Raw genomic sequence first — 26,349 nt, 5'->3', positions numbered from 1 at the left:
GGAAACCTGGCACCATCTCTACAGTGAAGCATGATGGTGGCAGCGTCATGCTGTGGGGATGTTTTTCAGTGGCAGGGACTGGGAAACTAGTCAGGATCGAGGGAAAGATGAACGAAGCAAAGTATAAAGAGATCCTTGATGAAAACCTGCTCCAGAGCGCTCAGGACCTCAGACGGTGGCAAAGATTCACCTTCCAACAGGACAACAACCCTAAGCACACAGACAAGACAATGCAGGAGTGGCTTCGGGACAAGTCTCTGAATGTCCTTGAGTAGCCCAGCCAGAGCCTGGACTTGAACCCGATCAAACATCTCTGGAGAGACCTGAAAATAGCTGTGCAGCGACGCTCCTCCAACCAAGCTGACAGAGCTTGAGAGGATCTGCAGAGAAGAATAGGAGAAACTCTCCAAACACAGGTGTGCCAAGCTTGTAGCGTCATACCCAAGACGACTCGAGGTTGTAATCGCTGCAAAAGGTGATTCAACAATGTACTGAGTAAAGGGTCTGAATACTTATGTAAATGTAATATTGGTAGGTAGGAGGGTGGAGATGCCTCTCTATCAGGCCTCACTGCAGATATATATATATATAATGTGAAAAAAGTCAAGGGGTCTGAATACATTCCGATTGCACTGTATAGGGTACCCATAGGGCTCTGGTCAAACGTAATGCACTATATAGGGTGTAGGATGACATTTGAGACCCATCCCTGGTGCATTCCTTGTCTGCAGGAAATGCAAGGGAGGAGGACTTCCTTGTAGTGCAGGGTGGTGACTTCCTCACTGCACCCACAGCTTGCAGCCTCGCAGCGGGACTGAAGGTGCTAAGCTGGCATACCTTTCCAGGAACCTTTGACAATAGGTTTGAATCTCCCTGACTCTCTAACGTCAAACTTCTTTCCTTTTGTTTATGTTTTTAGTGTGGGAGTACCTGTAAGTAGAGATGTTTATTTTTCACATCATTAATATTTGTTTGAGTAGATATTTAATTATGTATGAAAGGCTTGGATACTCTTTAAGAGTCACTCTGTCTAAATCTCCATGCTGTGTTTGCTGAGTATGATGAAGAGCAACTAAATGTTTTTCTTTGTTGTGTTTTCATTCATAAAGGATACCACCCCAGTTATTACACTGTAGGCTTACATTTTGTCATAGTAATCTAGTTACTTTCTTCATTGCACTCAGACATGACAAGGTAATTGTTTAAAGGGACTATCTGGGATTCGAAAAGCAACAAAGGAGCTATATATAATGTATATATATATATATAAACTACAATGGCTATATATAATGTATTTAAAATTCTAATTTAGTGTATTTACCAATTCCAGATTGCCTCTTAAAAAGTGCCATGTGTATACAGTTATTTTGATCCCCACTTATCCTAACTTTTTTGAGGTACAACTTAAAAATAAAGAAATATAAAGAAATGTTCCTATCACAGGACGATGTTGTACACAGAGCTGCTGCGGTTGTGGGATGAAGCAGGGAAGGCAGTGGATGCCAGAGACTGGCAGGGAGCCCTGTCTAAACTGAACCAGATCACTGAACCTACCTCAGGTACTGTGTTTCTGACTGCCTCGGCTCACCTTGCCCTGGGGCAGCTGGAGCCTGCCATCCAGGTAAGTCTGGAGGACTGCTGTCAAGAGTGACTGATCAATCTCTGAAAGGACTTCTTTGTGTGTGTATGTGAGTGCGTCTAATATTTATCTGTCACCCTGTGAAGGCGTTAGACCAGACCATAGCCAAGGATGAGCGACTTGCAGTTGGCTTTTTCCAAAGAGCTGGAACACTCATAATGGCTAGCAGGTAAAGAGATCACTGTACAACGTTATGGTTCCTCTTCTGTCTTCTGATGTTGTTCTCTCCTTTATTAAAGTAAACGACAGGATGTACAGGTCAATGTGAATGTACAGCGTTTAGACATCGATTAACATATGAAGGAAAATGGCTGTCTATTCATGTTTTAGATTACAAAAGGCAGCCATTATATCTGACATCCCTCCCACTCTCTCTGTGTGTGTGTGTGTGTGTGTGTGTGTGTGTGTGTGTGTGTGTGTGTGTGTGTGTGTGTGTGTGTGTGTGTGTGTGTGTGTGTGTGTGTGTGTGTGTGTGTGTGTGTGTGTGTGTGTGTGTGTGTGTGTGTGTGTGTGTGTGTGTGCAGGCTGGAGGAGGCTCTGAATGACTGTATCTCGGCTCAGAAACACATGAGAGGGAACGTGGTCATTGACTACAGACAGCTGGGGCTACGCTACAAGCTCTACAGCTGGCAGGTACAACAGACTTACACCACAGTGTTATAGCTGCAGACTTACACCACAGTGTTATAGCTGCAGACTTACACCACAGTGTTATAGATGTAGACTTACATCACAGTGTTATAGATGTAGTCTTACACCACAGTATTATAGATGTAGACTTACACCACAGTGTTATAGATGTAGACTTACACCACAGTGTTATAGATGTAGACTTACACCACAGTGTTATAGATGTAGACTTACACCACAGTGTTATAGCTGTAGACTTACACCACAGTGTTTATAGATGTAGACTTAGATGTAGACACCACAGTGTTATAGCTGTAGACTTACACCACAGTGTTATAGATGTAGACTTACACCACAGTGTTATAGATGTAGACTTACACCACAGTGTTATAGATGTAGACTTACACCACAGTGTTATAGATGTAGACTGTGTTATAGATGTAGACTTACACCACAGTGTTATAGATGTAGACTTACACCACAGTGTTATAGATGTAGACTTACACCACAGTGTTATAGATGTAGACTTACACCACAGTGTTATAGATGTAGACTTACACCACAGTGTTATAGATGTAGACTTACACCACAGTGTTATAGATGTAGACTTACACCACAGTGTTATAGCTGTAGACTTACACCACAGTGTTATAGCTGTAGACTTACACCACAGTGTTATAGATATAGACTTACACCACAGTGTTATAGCTGTAGACTTACACCACAGTGTTATAGCTGTAGACTTACACCACAGTGTTATAGATATAGACTTACACCACAGTGTTATAGATGTAGACTTACACCACAGTGTTATAGATGTAGACTTACACTACAGTGTTATAGCTGTATTATAGACTTACACCACAGTGTTATAGATGTAGACTTACACCACAGTGTTATAGCTGTAGACTTACACCACAGTGTTATAGCTGTAGACTTACACCACAGTGTTATAGATGTAGACTTACACTACAGTGTTATAGCTGTAGACTTACACCACAGTGTTATAGATGTAGACTTACACCACAGTGTTATAGCTGTAGACTTACACCACAGTGTTATAGATGTAGACTTACACCACAGTGTTATAGATGTAGACTTACACCACAGTGTTATAGATGTAGACTTACACCACAGTGTTATAGATGTAGACTTACACCACAGTGTTATAGATGTAGACTTACACCACAGTGTTATAGCTGTAGACTTACACCACAGTGTTATAGATGTAGACTTACTGTTATAGCAGACTTACACAGTGTTATAGATGTAGACTTACACCACAGTGTTATAGATGTAGACTTACACCACAGTGTTATAGATGTAGACTTACACCACAGTGTTATAGATGTAGACTTACACCACAGTGTTATAGCTGTAGACTTACACCACAGTGTTATAGATAGTAGACTTACACCACAGCGTTATAGATATATTACACCACAGTGTTATAGATGTAGACTTACACCACAGTGGTATAGATGTAGACTTACACCACAGTGTTATAGCTGTAGACTTACACCACAGTGTTATAGCTGTAGACTTACACCACAGTGTTATAGATGTAGACTTACACCACAGTGTTATAGATGTAGACTTACACCACAGTGTTATAGATGTAGACTTACACCACAGTGTTATAGATGTAGACTTACACCACAGTGTTATAGATGTAGACTTACACCACAGTGTTATAGCTTACACCACAGTGGTATAGATGTAGACTTACACCACAGTGTTATAGACTTACACCACAGTAGACTTACACCACAGTGTTATAGATGTAGACTTACACCACAGTGTTATAGATGTAGACTTACACCACAGTGGTATAGATGTAGACTTACACCACAGTGTTATAGCTGTAGACTTACACCACAGTGTTATAGATGTAGACTTACACCACAGTGTTATAGCTGTAGACTTACACCACAGTGTTATAGATGTAGACTTACACCACAGTGTTATAGCTGTAGACTTACACCAGCAGTGTGTTATAGATGTAGACTTACCACAGTGGTATAGATGTAGACTTACACCACAGTGTTATAGCTGTAGACTTACACCACAGTGTTATAGCTGTAGACTTACACCACAGTGTTATAGCTGTAGACTTACACCACAGTGTTATAGATGTAGACTTACACCACAGTGTTATAGCTGTAGACTTACACCACAGTGTTATAGATGTAGACTTACACCACAGTGTTATAGCTGTAGACTTACACCACAGTGTTATAGATGTAGACTTACACCACAGTGTTATAGATGTAGACTTACACCACAGTGTTATAGATGTAGACTTACACCACAGTGTTATAGATGTAGACTTACACCACAGTGTTATAGCTGTAGACTTACACCACAGTGTTATAGATGTAGACTTACACCACAGTGTTATAGCTGTAGACTTACACCACAGTGTTATAGATGTAGACTTACACCACAGTGTTATAGATGTAGACTTACACCACAGTGTTATAGATGTAGACTTACACCACAGTGTTATAGATGTAGACTTACACCACAGTGTTATAGTGTATAGCTGTAGACTTACACCACAGTGTTATAGATGTAGACTTACACCACAGTGTTATAGATGTAGACTTACACCACAGTGTTATAGCTGTAGACTTACACCACAGTGGTATAGATGTAGACTTACACCACAGTGTTATAGATGTAGACTTACACCACAGTGTTATAGCTGTAGACTTACACCACAGTGTTATAGATGTAGACTTACACCACAGTGTTATAGATGTAGACTTACACCACAGTGTTATAGATGTAGACTTACACCACAGTGTTATAGCTGTAGACTTACACCACAGTGTTATAGCTGTAGACTTACACCACAGTGTTATAGATGTAGACTTACACCACAGTGTTATAGATGTAGACTTACACCACAGTGTTATAGCTGTAGACTTACACCACAGTGTTATAGTGTAGACTTACACCACAGTGTTATAGCTGTAGACTTACACCACAGTGTTATAGTAGACTTACACCACAGTGTTATAGATGTAGACTTACACCACAGTGTTATAGATGTAGACTTACACCACAGTTATAGATGTAGACTTACACCACAGTGTTATAGATGTAGACTTACACCACAGTGTTATAGATGTAGACTTACACCACAGTGTTATAGATGTAGACTTACACCACAGTGTTATAGATGTAGACTTACACCACAGTGTTATAGATGTAGACTTACACCACAGTGTTATAGATGTAGACTTACACCACAGTGTTATAGATGTAGACTTACACCACAGTGTTATAGATGTAGACTTACACCACAGTGTTATAGCTGTAGACTTACACCACAGTGTTATAGATTACACCACAGTGTTATAGAGACTTACACCACAGTGTTATAGATGTAGACTTACACCACAGTGTTATAGATGTAGACTTACACCACAGTGTTATAGATGTAGACTTACACCACAGTGTTATAGCTGTAGACTTACACCACAGTGTTATAGATGTAGACTTACACCACAGTGTTATAGATGTAGACTTACACCACAGTGTTATAGATGTAGACTTACACAGTGACTTACACCACAGTATTATAGATGTAGACTTACACCACAGTGTTATAGATGTAGACTTACACCACAGTGTTATAGATGTAGACTGTAGACTTACACCACAGTGTGTAGACTATATAGCTGTAGACTTACACCACAGTGTTATAGATGTAGACTTTACACCACAGTGTTATAGCTGTAGACTTACACCAGTGTTATAGATGTAGTTATAGATGTAGACTTACACCACAGTGTTATAGACTTACACCACAGTGTTATAGATGTAGAGTGTTATGTAGACTTACACCACAGTGTTATAGATGTAGACTTACACCTGTTATAGATGTAGACTTACACCACAGTGTTATAGATGTAGACTTACACCACAGTGTTATAGCTGTAGACTTACACCACAGTGTTATAGATGTAGACTTACACCACAGTGTTATAGATGTAGACTTACACCACAGTGTTATAGTGTTATGTAGACTTACACCACAGTGTTATAGATGTAGACTTACACCAGTGTTATAGTGTGTTATAGCTGTAGACTTACACCACAGTGTTATAGATGTAGACTTACACCACAGTGTTATAGATGTAGACTTACACCACAGTGTTATAGATGTAGACTTACACCACAGTGTTATAGATGTAGACTTACACCACAGTGTTATAGATGTAGACTTACACCACAGTGTTATAGATGTAGACTTACAGTGTTATAGATGTAGACTTACACCACAGTGTTATAGATGTAGACTTACACCACAGTGTTATAGATGTAGACTTACACCACAGTGTTATAGATGTAGACTTACACCACAGTGTTATAGATGTAGACTTACACCACAGTGTTATAGATGTAGACTTACACCACAGTGTTATAGCTGTAGACTTACACCACAGTGTTATAGATGTAGACTTACACCACAGTGTTATAGATGTAGACTTACACCACAGTGTTATAGATGTAGACTTACACCACAGTGTTATAGATGTAGACTTACACCACAGTGTTATAGATGTAGACTTACACCACAGTGTTACACCACAGTATAGCTGTAGACTTACACCACAGTGTTATAGATGTAGACTTACACCACAGTGTTATAGATGTAGACTTACACCACAGTGTTATGTAGACTTACACCACAGTGTTATAGACTTACACCACAGTGTTATAGATGTAGACTTACACCACAGTGTTATAGATGTAGACTTACACCACAGTGTTATAGCTGTAGACTTACACCACAGTGTTATAGATGTAGACTTACACCAGTGTTATAGATGTAGACTTACACCACAGTTATAGATGTAGACTTACACCACAGTGTTATAGATGTAGACTTACACCACAGTGTTATAGCTGTAGACTTACACCACAGTGTTATAGCTGTAGACTTACACCACAGTGTTATAGATGTAGACTTACACCACAGTGTTATAGCTGTAGACTTACACCACAGTGTTATAGAGACTTACACCACAGTTTTATAGATGTAGACTTACACCACAGTGTTATAGATGTAGACTTACACCACAGTGTTATAGACTTACACCACAGTGTTATAGCTGTAGACTTACACCACAGTGTTATAGATGTAGACTTACACCACAGTGTTATAGATGTAGACTTACACCACAGTGTTATAGATGTAGACTTACACCACAGTGTTATAGATGTAGACTTACACAGTGTTATAGACAGTGTTATAGATGTAGACTTACACCAGTGTTATAGCTGTAGACTTACACCACAGTTTATAGATGTAGACTTACACCACAGTGTTATAGATGTAGACTTACACCACAGTGTTATAGATGTAGACTTACACCACAGTGTTATAGATGTAGACTTACACCACAGTGTTATAGATGTAGACTTACACCACAGTGTTATAGCTGTAGACTTACACCACAGTGTTATAGCTGTAGACTTACACCACAGTGTTATAGATGTAGACTTACACCACAGTGTTATAGCTGTAGACTTACACCAGCGTTATAGATATAGACAGTGTTATAGATGTAGACTTACACCACAGTGTTATAGATGTAGACTTACACCACAGTGTTATAGATGTAGACTTACACCACAGTGTTATAGCTGTAGACTTTATAGATGTAGACACACCACAGTGTTATAGCTGTAGACTTACACCACAGTGTTATAGATGTAGACTTACACCACAGTGTTATAGATGTAGACTTACACCACAGTGTTATAGATGTAGACTTACACCACAGTGGTTATAGATGTAGACTTACACCACAGTGTTATAGCTGTAGACTTACACCACAGTGTTATAGATGTAGACTTACACCACAGTGTTATAGATGTAGACTTACACCACAGTGTTATAGAGACTTACACCACAGTGTTATAGATGTAGACTTACACCACAGTGTTATAGATGTAGACTTACACCACAGTGTTATAGATGTAGACTTACACCACAGTGTTATAGACTTACACCACAGTAGACTTACACCACAGTGTTATAGATGTAGACTTACACCACAGCGTTATAGATATAGACTTACACCACAGTGTTATAGATGTAGACTTACACCACAGTGTATAGATGTAGACTTACACCACAGTGTTATAGATGTAGTGTTATAGATGTAGACTTACACCACAGTGTTATAGCTGTAGACTTACACCACAGTGTTATAGATGTAGACTTACACCACAGTGTTATAGATGTAGACTTACACCACAGTGTTATAGATGTAGACTTACACCACAGTGTTATAGCTGTAGACTTACACCACAGTGTTATAGCTGTAGACTTACACCACAGTGTTATAGCGTTATAGATATAGACTTACACCACAGTGTTATAGATGTAGACTTACACCACAGTGGTATAGTATGTAGACTTACACCACAGTGTTATAGTAGACTTACACCACAGTAGACTTACACCACAGTGTTATAGCTGTAGACTTACACCACAGTGTTATAGATGTAGACTTACACCACAGCGTTACTTACACCACAGTGGTATAGTGTATAGCTGTAGACTTACACCACAGTGTTATAGATGTAGACTTACACCACAGTGTTATAGAAGTATACTTACACCACAGTGTTATAGATGTAGACTTACACCCACAGTGTTATAGCTGTAGACTTACACCACAGTGTTATAGATGTAGACTTACACCACAGTGTTATAGATGTAGACTTACACCACAGTGGTATAGATGTAGACTTACACCACAGTGTTATAGATGTAGACTTACACCACAGTGTTATAGATGTAGACTTACACCACAGCGTTATAGATATAGACTGTTATAGATGTAGACTACACCACAGTGTTATAGATGTAGACTAGATAGATATAGACTTACACCACAGTGTTATAGATGTATACTTACACCACAGTGGTATAGATGTAGACTGTAGACTGTAGACACACACAGTGTTATAGATGTAGACTTACACCACAGTGTTATAGATGTAGACTTACACCACAGTGTTATAGATGTAGACTTACACCACAGTGTTATAGATGTAGACTTACACCACAGTGTTATAGATGTAGACTTACACCACAGTGTTATAGCTGTAGACTTACACCACAGTGTTATAGATGTAGACTGTGTTATAGATGTAGACTTACACCACAGTGTTATAGCTGTAGACTTACACCAAAGTGTTATAGATGTAGACTTACACCACAGTGTTATAGAGTATACTTACACCACAGTGTTATAGATGTAGACTTACACCACAGTGTTATAGATGTAGACTTACACCACAGTGTTATAGATGTAGACTTACACCTTACAGTGTTATAGAGACTGTGTTATAGAGACTTACACCACAGTGTTATAGATGTAGACTTACACCACAGTGTTATAGATGTAGACTTACACCACAGTGTTATAGATAGACTTACACCACAGTGTTATAGATGTAGACTTACACCACAGTGTTATAGATGTAGACTTACACCACAGTGTTATAGATGTAGACTTACACCACAGTGTTATAGATGTAGACTTACACCACAGTGTTATAGCTGTAGACTTACACCACAGTGTTATAGCTGTAGACTTACACCACAGATGTAGACTTACACCACAGTGTTATAGATGTAGACTTACACCACAGTGTTATAGCTGTAGACTTACACCACAGTGTTATAGCTGTAGACTTACACCACAGTGTTATAGATGTGTTATAGACTTACACCACAGTGTTATAGCTGTAGACTTACACCACAGTGTTATAGATGTAGACTTACACCACAGTGTTATAGCTGTAGACTTACACCACAGTGTTATAGATGTAGACTTACACCACAGTGTTATAGCTGTAGACTTACACCACAGTGTTATAGATGTAGACTGTAGACTTACACCACAGTGTTATAGATGTAGACTTACACCACAGTGTTATAGATGTAGACTTACACCACAGTGTTATAGATGTAGACTTACACCACAGTGTTATAGCTGTAGACTTACACCACAGTGTTATAGATGTAGACTTACACCACAGTGTTATAGATGTAGACTTACACACAGTGTTATAGATGTAGCTGTAGACTTACACCACAGTGTTATAGATGTAGACTTACACCACAGTGTTATAGCTGTAGACTTACACCACAGTGTTATAGCTGTAGACTTACACACAGTGTTATAGATGTAGACTTACACCACAGTGTTAGATGTAGACTTACACCACAGTATAGACTTACACCACAGTGTTATAGATGTAGACTTACACCACAGTGTTATAGATGTAGACTTACACCACAGTGTTATAGCTGTAGACTTACACCACAGTGTTATAGCTGTGTAGACTTACACCACAGTGTTATAGATGTAGACTTACACAGTGTTATAGATGTAGACTTACAGTGTTATAGCTGTAGACTTACACCACAGTGTTATAGATGTAGACTTACACCACAGTGTTATAGATGTAGACTTACACCACAGTGTTATAGATGTAGACTAGTGTATGATGTAGACTTACACCACAGTGTTATAGCTGTAGACTTACACCACAGTGTTATAGATGTAGACTTACACCACAGTGTTATAGCTGTAGACTTACACCACAGTGTTATAGATATAGACTTACACCACAGTGTTATAGTGTTTACACCACAGTGGTAGATGTAGACTTACACCACAGTGTTATAGCTGTAGATTACACCACAGTGTTATAGATAGATGTAGACTTACACCACAGTGTTATAGATGTAGATGTTTATACAGTGTTATAGCTGTAGACTTACACCACAGTGTTATAGATGTAGACTTACACCACAGTGTTATAGATAGATGTAGACTTACACCACAGTGTTATAGCTGTAGACTTACACCACAGTGTTATAGATGTAGACTTACACCACAGTGTTATAGATGTAGACTTACACCACAGTGTTATAGATGTAGACTTACACCACAGTGTTATAGCTGTAGACTTACACCACAGTGTTATAGATGTAGACTTACACCACAGTGTTATAGCTGTAGACTTACACCACAGTGTTATAGCTGTAGACTTACACCACAGTGTTATAGATGTAGACTTACACCACAGTGTTATAGATGTAGACTTACACCACAGTGTTATAGCTATACACCACAGTGTTATAGATGTAGACTTACACCACAGTGTTATAGCTGATAGACTTACACCACAGTGTTATAGCTGTAGACTTACACCACAGTGTTATAGATGTAGACTTACACCACAGTGTTATAGATGTAGACTTACACCACAGTGTTATAGTGTAGACTTACACCACAGTGTTATAGATGTAGACTTACACCACAGTGTTATAGCTGTAGACTTACACCACAGTGTTATAGTGTATAGTGTTATAGCTGTAGACTTACACCACAGTGTTATAGATGTAGACTTACACCACAGTGTTATAGATGTAGACTTACACCACAGTGTTATAGATGTAGACTTACACCACAGTGTTATAGCTGTAGACTTACACCACAGTGTTATAGCTGTAGACTTACACCACAGTGTTATAGATGTAGACTTACACCACAGTGTTATAGCTGTGTTAGACTTACACCACAGTGTTATAGATGTAGACTTACACCACAGTGTTATAGCTGTAGACTTACACCACAGTGTTATAGATTACACCACAGTTATAGATATAGACTTACACCACAGTGTTATAGATGTAGACTTACACCACAGTGTTATAGATGTAGACTTACACCACAGTGTTATAGCTGTAGACTTACACTTACACAGTGTTATAGATGTAGACTTACACCACAGTGTTATAGCTGTAGACTTACACCACAGTGTTATAGATGTATTACACTACAGTATAGACTTACATCACAGTGTTATAGATGTAGACAGTGTTATAGCTGTAGACTTACACCACAGTGTTATAGCTGTAGACTTACACCACAGTGTTATAGATGTAGACTTACACCACAGTGTTATAGCTGTAGACTTACACCACAGTGTTAGATGTAGAGCTTATAGATAGACTTACACCACAGTGTTATAGCTGTAGACTTACACCACAGCGTTATAGATGTAGACTTACACCACAGTGTTATAGATGTAGACTTACACCACAGTGTTATAGATGTAGACTTACACCACAGCGTTATAGATGTAGACTTACACCACAGTGTTATAGCTGTAGACTTACACCACAGTGTCTTACACCACAGTGTTATAGATGTAGTCTTATAGATGTAGACACACCACAGTATTATAGATGTAGACTTACACCACAGTGTTATAGATGTAGACTTACACCACAGTGTTATAGCTGTAGACTTACACCACAGTGTTATAGCTGTAGACTTACACCACACCACAACTCCCTATACCTGTAAAGAGTGGGTTAACTGTAGACTACTATACCTGTAAAGAGTGGGTTAACCATTTGATACCTGTTAAGAGAGACATGGGTTAACTCCTATACCTGTAAAGAGGGGGTTAACTCCTGGACATATACCTGTAAAGAGGGGGTTAACTCTTACTTATACTTTTCTGTGCAATAAAGAGGGGTTAACTCCTTATACCTGTTCCTAAGAGTGGGTTAACAGTTTTACCCACAGTATACCTGTTTTAAAGAGGGGGTTAACTCCTTATCCCTGTAAAGAGTGGGTTAACTCCCTATACCTGTAAATACTGAACGTGGAGGTGGCTTTACACAGTATCTCTGTAAGTACACTACCGGAAAAACAACATTCACAAACAAACAGTGAATTCTCCCTACATAGGGCATGAGTTTTTTTTCTTCTCACTGATCAAGGCACATGGTATGGAAAAACTCCTGTCTCTAACGTCACATAATATTTTGACATTGGCAGGGTGTGGTGTGTTCTGTCCAGCGTGGCTGCATTTCTCTTGGTCCTGAATTACCCTCTCTTTCTCTCTCTATCTTTGTCTTTCTTTCTTTCTTTCTCTCTTTCTTTCTCTCTTTCTCTCTTTCTCTCGCTTTCTCTCTTTTTCTTTCTCTCTCTTTCTTTGTGTGTGTCTCCACCCCCAGAAGGGAGAGGTGCTGCCCATCCTCCTGGTGCCAGAGGGAGAGGTGCTGCCCGTCCTCCTGGTGCCAGAGGGAGAGGTGCTGCCCGTCCTCCTGGTGCCAGAGGGAGAGGTGCTGCCAGAGGGAGAGGTGCGTCCTCCTGGTGCCAGAGGGAGAGGTGCTGCCCGTCCTCCTGGTGCCAGAGGGAGAGGTGCTGCCCATCCTCCTGGTGCCAGAGGGAGAGGTGCTGCCCATCCTCCTGGTGCCAGAGGGAGAGGTGCTGCCCATCCTCCTGGTGCCAGAGGGAGAGGTGCTGCCCATCCTCCTGGTGCCAGAGGGAGAGGTGCTGCCCATCCTCCTGGTGCCAGAGGGAGAGGTGCTGCCCATCCTCCTGGTGCCAGAGGGAGAGGTGCTGCCCATCCTCCTGGTGCCAGAGGGAGAGGTGCTGCCCATCCTCCTGGTGCCAGAGGGAGAGGTGCTGCCCGTCCTCCTGGTGCCAGAGGGAGAGGTGCTGCCCGTCCTCCTGGTGCCAGAGGGAGAGGTGCTGCCCGTCCTCCTGGTGCCAGAGGGAGAGGTGCTGCCCGTCCTCCTGGTGCCAGAGGGAGAGGTGCTGCCCGTCCTCCTGGTGCCAGAGGGAGAGGTGCTGCCCGTCCTCCTGGTGCCAGAGGGAGAGGTGCTGCCCGTCCTCCTGGTGCCAGAGGAGAGGTGCTGCCGTCCTCCTGGTGCCAGAGGAGAGGTGCTGCCCCTGGTGCCAGAGGGAGAGGTGCTCCCCTCCTGGTGCCAGAGGGAGAGGTGCTGCCCGTCCTCCTGGTGCCAGAGGGAGAGGTGCTGCCCGTCCTCCTGGTGCCAGAGGAGAGGTGCTGCCCGTCCTCCTGGTGCCAGAGGGAGAGGTGCTGCCCATCCTCCTGGTGCCAGAGGGAGAGGTGCTGCCCGTCCTCCTGGTGCCAGAGGGAGAGGTGCTGCCCATCCTCCTGGTGCCAGAGGGAGAGGTGCTGCCCATCCTCCTGGTGCCAGAGGGAGAGGTGCTGCCCATCCTCCTGGTGCCAGAGGGAGAGGTGCTGCCCATCCTCCTGGTGCCAGAGGGAGAGGTGCTGCCCATCCTCCTGGTGCCAGAGGGAGAGGTGCTGCCCATCCTCCTGGTGCCAGAGGGAGAGGTGCTGCCCATCCTCCTGGTGCCAGAGGGAGAGGTGTTCCGTCCCAGGAAACAGAACGTAGAACAACTGGGACAGAGAGACTTCCTGGGCAAACCAATGTTTAAGTAAAACCACACCACACTGATGTACACAGGCACAGTAACATAGAGTACATCCCAAATGACACCTTATTCCTTATATAGTGTACTACTTTTGATCAGGGCCCTATGGGATCTGGTCAAAAGTAATGCACTATGTAGGTTACAGGGTGCCATTTGGGACATATTTATAGTGACATATCGCTGTGTGTGTGCTTGCCTGTGTGACCGTGTGTGTGTGTCAATCGAATCAGGCCTCTTCCTGTGGTTTCAGGTAATTTCCTCAATGATTCCCAATGATGACTTTGGTGGATTTGAACCTCTCAGGACCAATGTAAGACCACTGTTAACATAGCATTGGAAGTACACCTTGAATGTGTCTCAAATAACCCCCCATTCCCTGTATAGTGCACTGCTTTTGACCAGAGTCCTTATGCCATTTTGACATTTTGGGACACATCCTATGCCCTCTGCCTCTCTCTCTGACTGTGACTCTGTCTTCCGAACAGAAACCGGGATACTACGAGCCCAAGGTGGATAGAGTGGAGTAAGTAATATTATTCACATTGACTTTCAATTATGTTCCAAAACATGAATGTTGTTGGAGCAGAACAAATCCTGTAATTATTCTCTCATGGTCATGGACACCAGAAGAAAATAAGCTCAGAACTGATATTTGATTCCAAAAAAAGATATCCATGGTTAATATGGTGGTATGAGTAACATCTTCTTAAGACAAAGGTCTCTGACCGAAACGTTGATGATAAATGTACATGAGACAAATGATGTGTTTATTTTTCTACAATGTTGATTGGGGTTCTTAATAACTCGCTGCAACACAAGTGAGATAATCATGATAGTGTCCATCTTAACCCTTCACTTCGAATGCTTGCTTTGCCTCCCCATAGGGAATCTCGCTACATGCGTCTGCGTAACCTCTACATGTCCCAAGCCCCTGGGCAGCTGACGGTGCCTGGGGGAGCCATAGTGTTTATTTTCAGTGATGCAGACAGAGATGGACTGGCCATGGTCATACATGATGGACAGGTGAGAGACACTGGTAAAGAGGGGGTTAACTCCTTATACCTGTAAAGAGTGGGTTAACTCCTTATACCTGTAAAGAGGGGGTTAACTCCCTATACCTGTAAAGAGGGGGTTAACTCCTTATACCTGTAAAGAGGGGGTTAACTCCTTATACCTGTAAAGAGTGGGTTAACCCCCTATACCTGTAAAGAGGGGGTTAACTCATTATACCTGTAAAGAGTGGGTTAACTCCTTATACCTAAAGAGGGGTAACCTGTAAAGAGTGGGTTAACTCCTATACCTGTAAAGAGGGGTTAACTCCTTATACCTGTAAAGAGTGGGTTAACTCCCTATACCTGTAAAGAGGGGGTTAACTCCTTATACCTGTAAAGAGGGGGTTAACTCCTTATACCTGTAAAGAGGGGGTTAACTCCTATACCTGTAAAGAGTGGGTTAACTACCTATACCTGTAAAGAGGGGGTTAACTCCTTATACCTGTAAAGAGTGGGTTAACTCCCTATACCTGTAAAGAGGGGGTTAACTCCCTATACCTGTAAAGAGGGGGTTAACTCCCTATACCTGTAAAGAGGGGGTTAACTCCCTATACCTGTAAAGAGGGGGTTAACTCCCTATACCTGTAAAGAGGGGGTTAACTCCTTATACCTGCGAAGAGGGGGTTAACTCATTATACCTGTAAAGAGTGGGTTAACTCCTTATACCTGTAAAGAAGGGGTTAACTCCCTACACCTGTAAAGAGTGGGTTAACACATTATACCTGTAAAGAGTGGGTTAACTCATTATACCTGTAAAGAGGGGGTTAACTCCCTATACCTATAAAGAGTGGGTTAACTCCCTATACCTATAAAGAGTGGGTTAACTCCCTATACCTGTAAAGAGGGGGTTAATTCATTATACCTGTAAAGAGTGGGTTAACTCCCTATACCTGTAAAGAGTGGGTTAACTCCCTATACCTGTAAAGAGTGGGTTAACTCATTATACCTGTAAAGAAAGAGGGGGTTAACTCCCTATACCTGTAAAGAGTGGGTTAACTCCTTATACCTGTAAAGAGGGGGTTAACTCCCTATACCTGTAAAGAGGGGGTTAACCTGTAAAGAAGGGGTTAACTCCCTATACCTGTAAAGAGGGGTTAACTCCCCTATACCTGGGAGGGGGTAACTCCTATACCTGTAAAGAGTGGGTTAACACATTATACCTGTAAAGAGTGGGTTAACTCCTTATACCTGTAAAGAGGGGGTTAACTCCCTATACCTGTAAAGAGGGGGTTAACTCATTATACCTGTAAAGAGTGGGTTAACTCCCTATACCTGTAAAGAGTGGGTTAACTCCCTATACCTGTAAAGAAGGGGTTAACTCCCTATACCTGTAAAGAGTGGGTTAACTCATTATACCTGTAAAGAAGGGGTTAACTCCCTACACCTGTAAAGAGTGGGTTAACACATTATACCTGTAAAGAGTGGGTTAACTCATTATACCTGTAAAGAGTGGGTTAACTCCCTATACCTATAAAGAGTGGGTTAACTCCCTATACCTGTAAAGAGTGGGTTAACTCCCTATACCTGTAAAGAGGGGGTTCATTCATTATACCTGTAAAGAGTGGGTTAACTCCCTATACCTGTAAAGAGTGGGTTAACTCCCTATACCTGTAAAGAGGGGGTTAATTCCTTATACCTGTAAAGAGTGGGTTAACTCCCTATACCTGTAAAGAGGGGGTTAACTCCTTATACCTGTAAAGAGGGGGTTAACTCCTTATACCTGTAAAGAGTGGGTTAACTCCCTATACCTGTAAAGAAGGGGTTAACTCCTTATACCTGTAAAGAGGGGGTTAACTCCTTATACCTGTAAAGAGGGGGTTAACTCCTTATACCTGTAAAGAGTGGGTTAACTCCCTATACCTGTAAAGAGGGGGTTAACTCCTTATACCTGTAAAGAGGGGGTTAACTCCTTATACCTGTAAAGAGTGGGTTAACTCCCTATACCTGTAAAGAGTGGGTTAACTCCCTATACCTGTAAAGAGGGGGTTAACTCATTATACCTGTAAAGAGGGGGTTAACTCCCTACACCTGTTAAGAGGGGGTTAACTCCCTATACCTGTAAAGAGTGGGTTAACTCCCTATACCTGTAAAGAGTGGGTTAACCCCCTATACCTGTAAAGAGTGGGTTAACTCCCTATACCTGTAAAGAGGGGGTTAACTCCCTATACCTGTAAAGAGGGGTTAACTCCTTATCCCTGTAAAGAGTGGGTTAACTCCCTATACCTGTAAAGAGTGGGTTAACTCCCTATACCTGTAAAGAGGGGGTTAACCCCCTATACCTGTAAAGAGGGGGTTAACTCCCTATACCTGTGAAGAGGGGGTTAACTCCATATACCTGTGAAGAGGGGGTTAACTCCCTATACCTGTAAAGAGTGGGTTAACTCCTTATACCTGTAAAGAGGGGGTTAACTCCCTATACCTGTAAAGAGTGGGTTAACTCCTTATACCTGTAAAGAGGGGGTTAACTCCCTATACCTGCGAAGAGGGGGTTAACTCCCTATACCTGTAAAGAGTGGGTTAACTCATTATACCTGTAAAGAGTGGGTTAACTCCCTATACCTGTAAAGAGTGGGTTAACTCCCTATACCTGTAAAGAGGGGGTTAACTCCTTATACCTGTAAAGAGGGGTTAACTCCCTATACCTGTAAAGAGGGGGTTAACTCCCTATACCTGTAAAGAGGGGGTTAACTCCTTATACCTGTAAAGAGTGGGTTAAAGAAAGAGTGGGTTAACTCCTTATACCTGTAAAGAGGAGGTTAACTCCCTATACCTAAAGAGTAACTCCTAACCTGTAAAGAGTGGGTTAACTCCCTATACCTGTAAAGAGGAGGTTAACTCATTATACCTGTAAAGAGGGGGTTAACTCCCTACACCTGTTAAGAGGGGGTTAACTCCCCTAAAGAGGAGGTAACCTTATACCTGTAAAGAAAGAGGGTTAACTCCCTATACCTGTAAAGAGGAGGTTAACTCATTATACCTGTAAAGAAAGAGGGGGTTAACTCCCTATACCTGTAAATAATGTGTGCTGTCTGGGAGGGTTGAGGATTGAGCAGTAGACACATTTATGTTGTTTGCTGTAATGTATGATCAATAATGTTGTATTGTATAGTAGCAACTAGCTAGGATCTTCTGTAAATGAATTAGAAAGCGCATAAGAATAATGCAATACTTCCACATTCCACAAGAGGCTCTGCTGTCCCCTAGTTGTCTGTCCCTTGCCCCCACCCCCTCCATTGGCTGTATCAGTAATAGCCATGTCATTACATCTTCCCTTTCCTAACACAGCAACACCAACTCCTTTTATTTTGGCCCCGCCTTCTTTCTGTACGATTGTATATCTATGCCGTAAAAATGTTTGATTTATCACTCATCTTCCCTTTTTCCCCCTCTTTCGTGGTTTAGAAAGGACTTGTCCCCATGACCCTGCTGGACCCAGTGGATGTCAACAAGTCCAAAGGCAGAAGAAAAAAATAAAGTAAGGCTTTCTATCTTCTTCTTAGAGTTTCTAATTTCATCGCATTTGTATGTTTTACTAAGACAATGAACCTATTTCCATAGTGCTGAACAGAATGTGACAATCCAGCAACTTCAGGTGTTTAATCTCATCTGGGTTGTTCTCTCAACGTTCAGTTTTAGAGTAATGCTTAACAGAGCTGTATTTTAACTCTCCTCCTCTACCCACAGACAGTGAAAACATTTGTAGGCCTATTCATGTGTATCAAAGCTGCACCTGCTTAACACTGTGAAGGACAGACAGGGTTGTTGAATACCCTTGGATTTTAACAATGAGTGGATGAGGTGTCACAAGAGGAATAGCAATTATAAGCCCAGCCTGTCTGGATGTTTCACTGCTTTAATGGAAGGCACAGAGAGCGGTGTTACCTTGACTACTCTGGTTGTGTCCTCCACAGAGTATTCCCAGTGGGATCCCCCTCCCACCGGGGCTCAAGCCGCCCACTCGCCCACAGAGCCATCTTAGCCACGAAGAACCTCCACAGGGTAGGTTCACCTCATTTAACCCCACTGGCAGAACGCAAGACACCAAGGGGGTGGAGCTAGGCCATGCCAGCATCCATCTTAACCTTTAAAGCACCTTTATGTTAATTAAATAACAATAATGATTGTTATTATTGAACTATTATAGTCTTTTTCATTACACAAAGAATCTCAAAGTGCTTTAAATCATATTGTAACGTCATTCTACCAGCCCCATGAACTATAAATGTGTTAATTTTACAGTCACTGATTATTGTACAAGTGTTCAGCCTTTTAAATCTTGTGCTATATATAATCTGCAGAGAGGCCTGATAGAGAGGCATCTCCACCCTCCTACCTACCAACCACCTTCACCCCACCACCCATCCACGGTGGACAGTCCTACTGAGCTGGTGAGTAAAGGCTCTGACTTCATCTGTGTGTAACTCTTTATCTCTGTCGCAAATAACACATGTAAAGGTAAAATGAACATTAAGATAATACAATTTATTTCTCTGAAGTCATCAGGTCCAAACAATTAGTACATCTGTCCTCCAGTTGGTTGAAGAAAAATGTTTGTCAGCCACAGGAGGTTGGTGGCACCTTAATTGGGGAGGACGGGCTTGTGGTAATGGCTGGAGTGGAATAAGTGGAACGGCATCGAATACATCAAACACCTGGTTTCCATTCACTCCGTTCCAGCCATTATGATGATCCGTCCTCCCCTCAGCAGCCTCCACTGGTGTCAGCCTGACTGGAAGAAGGACCATTTGACATAATCCAGTATGTTGTGCTGTACTTCTAGTTGCATGGGTTTACATACTGTACACTAGGCAGATGGAATTGTGGATAACTTCTAATTAATTTTATGACTGATAATTTTCAAGTGTCAGATGTAATACAATGCTGATGATTTGGCCTGATTAAGTCAATGCAAAGCCCCGGGGAGGGCGAGGTTGTCAGGTAAAAATATATTCTGGACTATTTAAGACTATCTTTTGTGCCTCAGCATGTCAGAATGACCTGAATGATTTTCGTAAGAAGAAATGACCTCTTAAAAAACTGATGGCCGTGCCAAAACCTATGGAACTTGTGTAAGTCCTGTTCTACTTTTACACACAATTCCTGACAGACTGGCTGGCTGGGGAAAAGCAAGAGGTTTCAGTGAGTGTTCTGCAGAGTTTTCTCCATTTCCATTCAGTCAATACTGCCAATACCTGTTAAACTACTTATGTTAGGAGACCTGGGTGGGTACATTGTTCAGAACAAAAACATCTAGATTTCCTTGAGATCATTTACTGTGATAAGGGAATCATTAGCTACCATTCCAGTGTTTAGTATGTGCTGTTTGAAATACTTTCCATCACCCCTAGGTTCAAATACTATTTGAAATCATTTTTAAATACTTACTAGGCTTGATTTAGTTTGACAGGCACAATAGAATAGTCGCTAAAGTGCAAGTCCTGCTCATCTAGCACTCCAGGCAGACTAAAGCAAGCGCTTAAAGTATTTCAAAGATTCCTCCATCGTTAACAAAATGGAAAGGTCAGATGCTTTATTATCTACTCCCTTTATGGGCTCTGGGCTACCCTATGCACTCCGGTCAAAAGAAGGGCACTACAGACGGAATAGGGTGCCATGTGGGACAATGACCTATGATACAATGTGTTGTGTGTTGATATTCTAGTTTGTCCCTTTAGGGCACCTGTAACACCCCCCTTTTTACGTACATTGGAATGCTTGGAATGTTTTGTCCTGTGAAAGGCATTAAACAATGCGCATGTTAGTTTCTACCCCCGTCTCATGTCCTTATATGAGTTGTAGAAGTAATACAGTGTGTTATACAACACAACTGGCGACGAGAAAGAAACGTTTCACGTTTGTGTTCTTTATCTTCGGTGAGATTGTTCCAGTGAGAGGAAGCGTGATTGTTACAGTTGAGCTCAACAAACAGAAGGCAATGCTACGTCTCTACAACGTGAAAGGCAACCATCCAGCATCGCTAGGATGCACATGGAAAAGATCAAACTAAACTGTCAGGCAATTCTAATGGTTGCAAAAGAGGACACAAACCTACAAGGGATATTGAGGAAACACACGGATGTGTTCAAAGGAGAACTTGGCAGGATGAAGGACAGGTAAACGCTAGACCTGTCCCATACGCCATAAAACCAAAAGTTGAAACTGAGCTAAACAGACAAGTCGAGAGTGGAGTATTGGATCCAGTGAATGTTAGTGAATGGGCGACACCCATTGTTCCAGTCATAAAAAAAAGATGGATCACTCAGACTCTGTGGTGATTTCAGTCACCATTAACCCAGTCTTGACTGCTGAAAAATATCCACTACCCCTCATTGACAAGCCCCTTTCTGGTTTAGCTGGAGGACAAATTCAGTAAGATAGACTTATGTCAGGCCTATCTACAGATGCATGTGTACCAAGAGTCACAAGAACTGTTGACCATAGTGACTCCCAAAGGACTGTACGCCTTATGGCGTTGGAGCTGTTGTCTCACACATCATGCCATCAGGGGAAGAAAGGCCAATTGCTTTCAAATCACGGACCTGAAGTAAAACCTTACCATAAGTAAAGATCGAGGGTGAATCGCTCGCCATCGTGTTTGGAGTTATGAAATTTAATCTGTTTCTGTTTGGCCGATGATTCACAGTGCTGATGGACCATAGACCCCTCACCTTCATCTTTGGTCCCAACACCGCCATTCCATCAGTTGCAGCCAGCCGCATGCAGCGATGGGCATTACTTTTATCTGCTCACCAGTACGATATCAAGTCCAGAAAGTCTGAGCAGCACTGCAATAAAGACGGCCTCTCAAGGCTTCCCTTCCCTGTCACACACACTGAACACTCGCAGACTGAAGGAGGAGAAACGAGCACAAAGTTCAGTTTGGATGCTTGCTATGGGGTTTTCGAGTCACCATACCGCCGCCACTGAGAAGGCAGGTGCTTGAAGAACTCCATTCAGGGCACTGTGGCATGGTGCGAATGAAGGAGATGGCACACAGCTACTTTTAGTGGCCCGGTTTGGACGCAGCTATTGAAGACAAGGTCAAGTCATGTTCTGCATGTCAAAAGTTGAGGAACATGCCTCAGCTAGCGCCACTACACCCATGGGACTTCCCAGAGGAGCCTTGGCAGCGAGTCCACAAAGACTATGCAGGCCCACCAGAGGATCGTATGTTCTTAGTCGTAGTTGACGCACGCAGCAAATAGCCTGAGGTCATAGTGATGAAGAGCACCTCAGTGGAGAGAACCCTCGAAGAGCTACGGTCAATCTTCAGTCGCTTCAGACTGCCGACTCAAGTCGTTAGAGATAATGGCCCACAACGGGTATCTGAAGAGTTCCGGTCATTCATGGAAGCAAATGGAATTCAGCACATCAAGTCAGTGCCGTGTCACCCTGCAACAAACGGCCTCGCTGACAGATTGGTCCAGACGATGAATCAAGCTTTAAAATCATCACAAGGGAACGGGTCCCTAACCACCTACCTGTTGAACTACAGAAACGCCCCCCATGCTACAATCAAAGAGGCACCCGTGTCAGCCATGATGAAAAGACAGCTTTGCACGTGGCTCGACCTCCTGAGACCTCTAAAGACGAAACAGCTACTGGAGACCTACCATGACTACGAGGCATCACCTGAACATCCACTGCATCAACCTATAAATGTGGAAAGTGCTCCAGACTCACTCGAACCAGCCAGAGTGCCTACTCAGGGTACTGTTGGGCACCAGTCTGGGCATACACCATCACCACTCAGACTCAGAGACAATGTGACTGTAGACTCACCTGTACATTGTCATTACCCTGCAAGAGAAAGATGACCCCCTGAAAGGTTGAATATTTAGTTCAGCCTAACCTCCGACATTGGGGCAGAATACACCCTAGGATCCAGTCTGGGAACTGAGGCAGTCTACCCTCTTTCCCTAGTTCAGACTAACCTCCGACATTGGGGCAGAATACACCCTAGGATCCAGTCTGGGAACGGAGGCAGTCTACCCTCTTTCCCTAGTTCAGACTAACCTCCGACATTGGGGCAGAATACACCCTAGGATCCAGTCTGGGAACTGAGGCAGTCTACCCTCTTTCCCTAGTTCAGACTAACCTCCGACATTGGGGCAGAATACACCCTAGGATACAGTCTGGGAACTGAGGCAGTCTACCCTCTTTCCCTAGTTCAGACTAACCTCCGACATTGGGGCAGAATACACCCTAGGATCCAGTCTGGGAACTGAGGCAGTCTACCCTCTTTCCCTAGTTCAGACTAACCTCCGACATTGGGGCAGAATACACCCTAGGATCCAGTCTGGGAACTGAGGCGGTCTACCCTCTTTCCCTAGTTCAGACTAACCTCCGACATTGGGGCAGAATACACCCTAGGATCCAGTCTGGGAACTGAGGCAGTCTACCCTCTTTCCCTAGTTCAGAAAAGGTTATTCTGAAAAAATATTTTATTTACCTTAAGAGAGCAGTTATGTTAAAAAAATAATAATATTCAAAACAGTGAATATTTACTTTCAAAAGTAAAGGGGGAGGAATATGTTGTGTATTGATATTCTAGTTTGTCCCCTTAGGGCACCTGTAACACCCCCCTTTTTACGTACATTGGAATGCTTGGAATGTTTTGTCCTGTGAAAGGCATTAAACTGTTATTAAACTGTTATGACTTAGACTGTTATGTGTCAGTTTATACTCCTGTCCTTATATTAGCTGTAGAAGTAATACAGTGTGTTATACAACACAGTGTATGTAGCACAGACCCATCTTGAACTGAAATGCCTCAATGGAATGTGTGGCTAATTGCTGAGTGACAGCTAACCTGTGTGTTCCTCTGCTCTCTCTGTCAGACCGAGGACCCTCTGGCCAACTGTACCATTCTCTACCAGATGGTGGCACTGTGTGACTATGCAGCTGAGGGACCAGAGGATTTGGAGTTCGGCGAGGGAGACACTATTGACATTCTCAGTGAAGGTAACGGAACGGGAGAAATGATTAAGTGTTGTGTGTTTTAAGTGAACAGTAAGTATGTCACCTCCTACTCTGAATAATGAGCCTCCTCTCTCTCCCCCCCCTGTCTGCCAGTCAATGAAGAGTGGCTGGAGGGTCACTGTGCTGGTAACATTGGCATCTTCCCCAGCCTTTTTGCCTACCGGGAAAGGGAGGCCCCCTCAACCATCGATCGGATGACCCTGTTGCTATCAAACAAGGAATAGGCTCAACTCTTGCTCACAGTTAACAACTTGATATTTTATTTATCTAATTCAAGTTAAAATGATGACGGCTGTCAACGGCCTTCATCAGAATCAGTACGGAGACGATGCAGCATGTCATCTCTTGGTGTGCTTCTGTGGTTGTCTGCTGGAGGACTACATCATTGGGTTTGCTGCATGCCTGACCAAGCCACGGACATTTTCCATCCACTCAGAGGGAATAGAGTGGGCATACTGGGTAGCATTTGACCAACAGGTCAAACTTAAAGTGTTTCACCTCTTCTACTTACTGTCAACTGCTGTGAATGAATGTGGACCACTGTTATACTCTTATATGGTTGTTACTTCCTCCATGATCATGTAAACCTGTTAAACTAAAGAAGATCTAATGGTAAGAATGGTGATGTTCACTTTTGTTGAAGAAAACATAATAAGTCTGTTGTGGAAATTCTACACAGGGACACTCGAAGTCAATCTTAAAGGAATCATTGTTTATTAACAACAACTTCCTTTCGTTCTCAAAACAAGGTTTTGGGCATACAGATAGTGAGGATCCGTTCCATCAGGCACTTACATGAACACAGAAATTGGTTACTAGAAAAGCACAAACACAACTCAATTCATGAAATAGGACATGCAATGCAATAATCCCATTCCCTAATTCCATTAAAGCTAATTTACTCGATTGCCCACATTGAACAAACTTCATAACATGTATGGACTTCCAGTCGTTCTTAACAGGGCTCTGGACTGACTGGTAGAAAAATAGAAGCCTGAGTCTGTGTGAATGAAGTGTAAGGGTAGAGGACCTTGTCTGTATCCCAAATAGAACCCTTTTCCATATGTAGTGCACTGCATTTAGCCAGGGCCTACAGGGCTCTGGTCAAAAGTAGTGCGCTGTGTAGGGAATAGGGGGCCATTTGGCACTCACATCTTAGTTGGCTGTGCAGTAGAAGTGCAGTGGTCTAGGCTTTAGTTAGTCACTACACAGGAAAATGTCAGGTACTTTTAGCTGTCGTCACAAATGATAGTTATGAAAAAGAAGGGGCGCAATGAAGCATCAAAGAACTCCATTCAGATGGCTTATTAAACCAGAGTCCTTTAGTAATTAGTCTGTTCCCATGTGAAGCATTTACGTCCACCCACCCATCCTCTGGTAGAACTCAGGGACTATTGTTGTACACCTACCAGGGATAATGGATGCATTATGTGGTGCATACACAATCTATTTGAGAGTGTGAATAATGTAGTCAACAACAGTGAATCTGTATTACAGGGTAACTCCTACATATTTACATCATTGATGAGATGACGCTTGCAAAATGAATGACAAAATCGTGTGTTCAAAACTATCCCAAACCAAACACACCTGGTCTGATTCTATACTGAACAAACAATATAAAACGCAACATGTAAAGTGTTGGTCCCATGTTTCATGAACTGAAATAAAAGAGTCCAAAAATGTTCCATATGCACAAAAAGCTTATTTATCTCAAATTTTATGCACAAATTTGTTTACA

General features: G+C 42.3%; 1 protein-coding gene across 1 annotated transcript; it reads left to right on the top strand.

The window, feature by feature from the left end:
• The first annotated feature begins 739 nt into the window (after positions 1-739).
• Positions 740-26,349, top strand: LOC115124885 (NADPH oxidase activator 1-like). The gene is made up of 14 exons (XM_065027008.1): positions 740-861; positions 1,444-1,621; positions 1,726-1,808; positions 2,164-2,295; positions 13,344-14,111; positions 14,170-14,570; positions 14,823-14,884; positions 15,060-15,097; positions 15,459-15,597; positions 19,029-19,094; positions 19,541-19,625; positions 19,925-20,007; positions 24,467-24,590; positions 24,702-26,349. The coding sequence occupies exons 2-14, from the start codon at positions 1,448-1,450 to the stop codon at positions 24,830-24,832; spliced, it is 2,286 nt and encodes a 761-aa protein (XP_064883080.1). The 5' UTR covers positions 740-861; positions 1,444-1,447; the 3' UTR covers positions 24,833-26,349.

Source organism: Oncorhynchus nerka, linkage group LG13 (genome assembly GCF_034236695.1).
Source record: "Oncorhynchus nerka isolate Pitt River linkage group LG13, Oner_Uvic_2.0, whole genome shotgun sequence".
Lineage (NCBI taxonomy): Eukaryota > Metazoa > Chordata > Actinopteri > Salmoniformes > Salmonidae > Oncorhynchus > Oncorhynchus nerka.
Note: the sequence above shows the minus strand (reverse complement) of the source record. Positions and strands in the feature narration are given on the sequence as shown.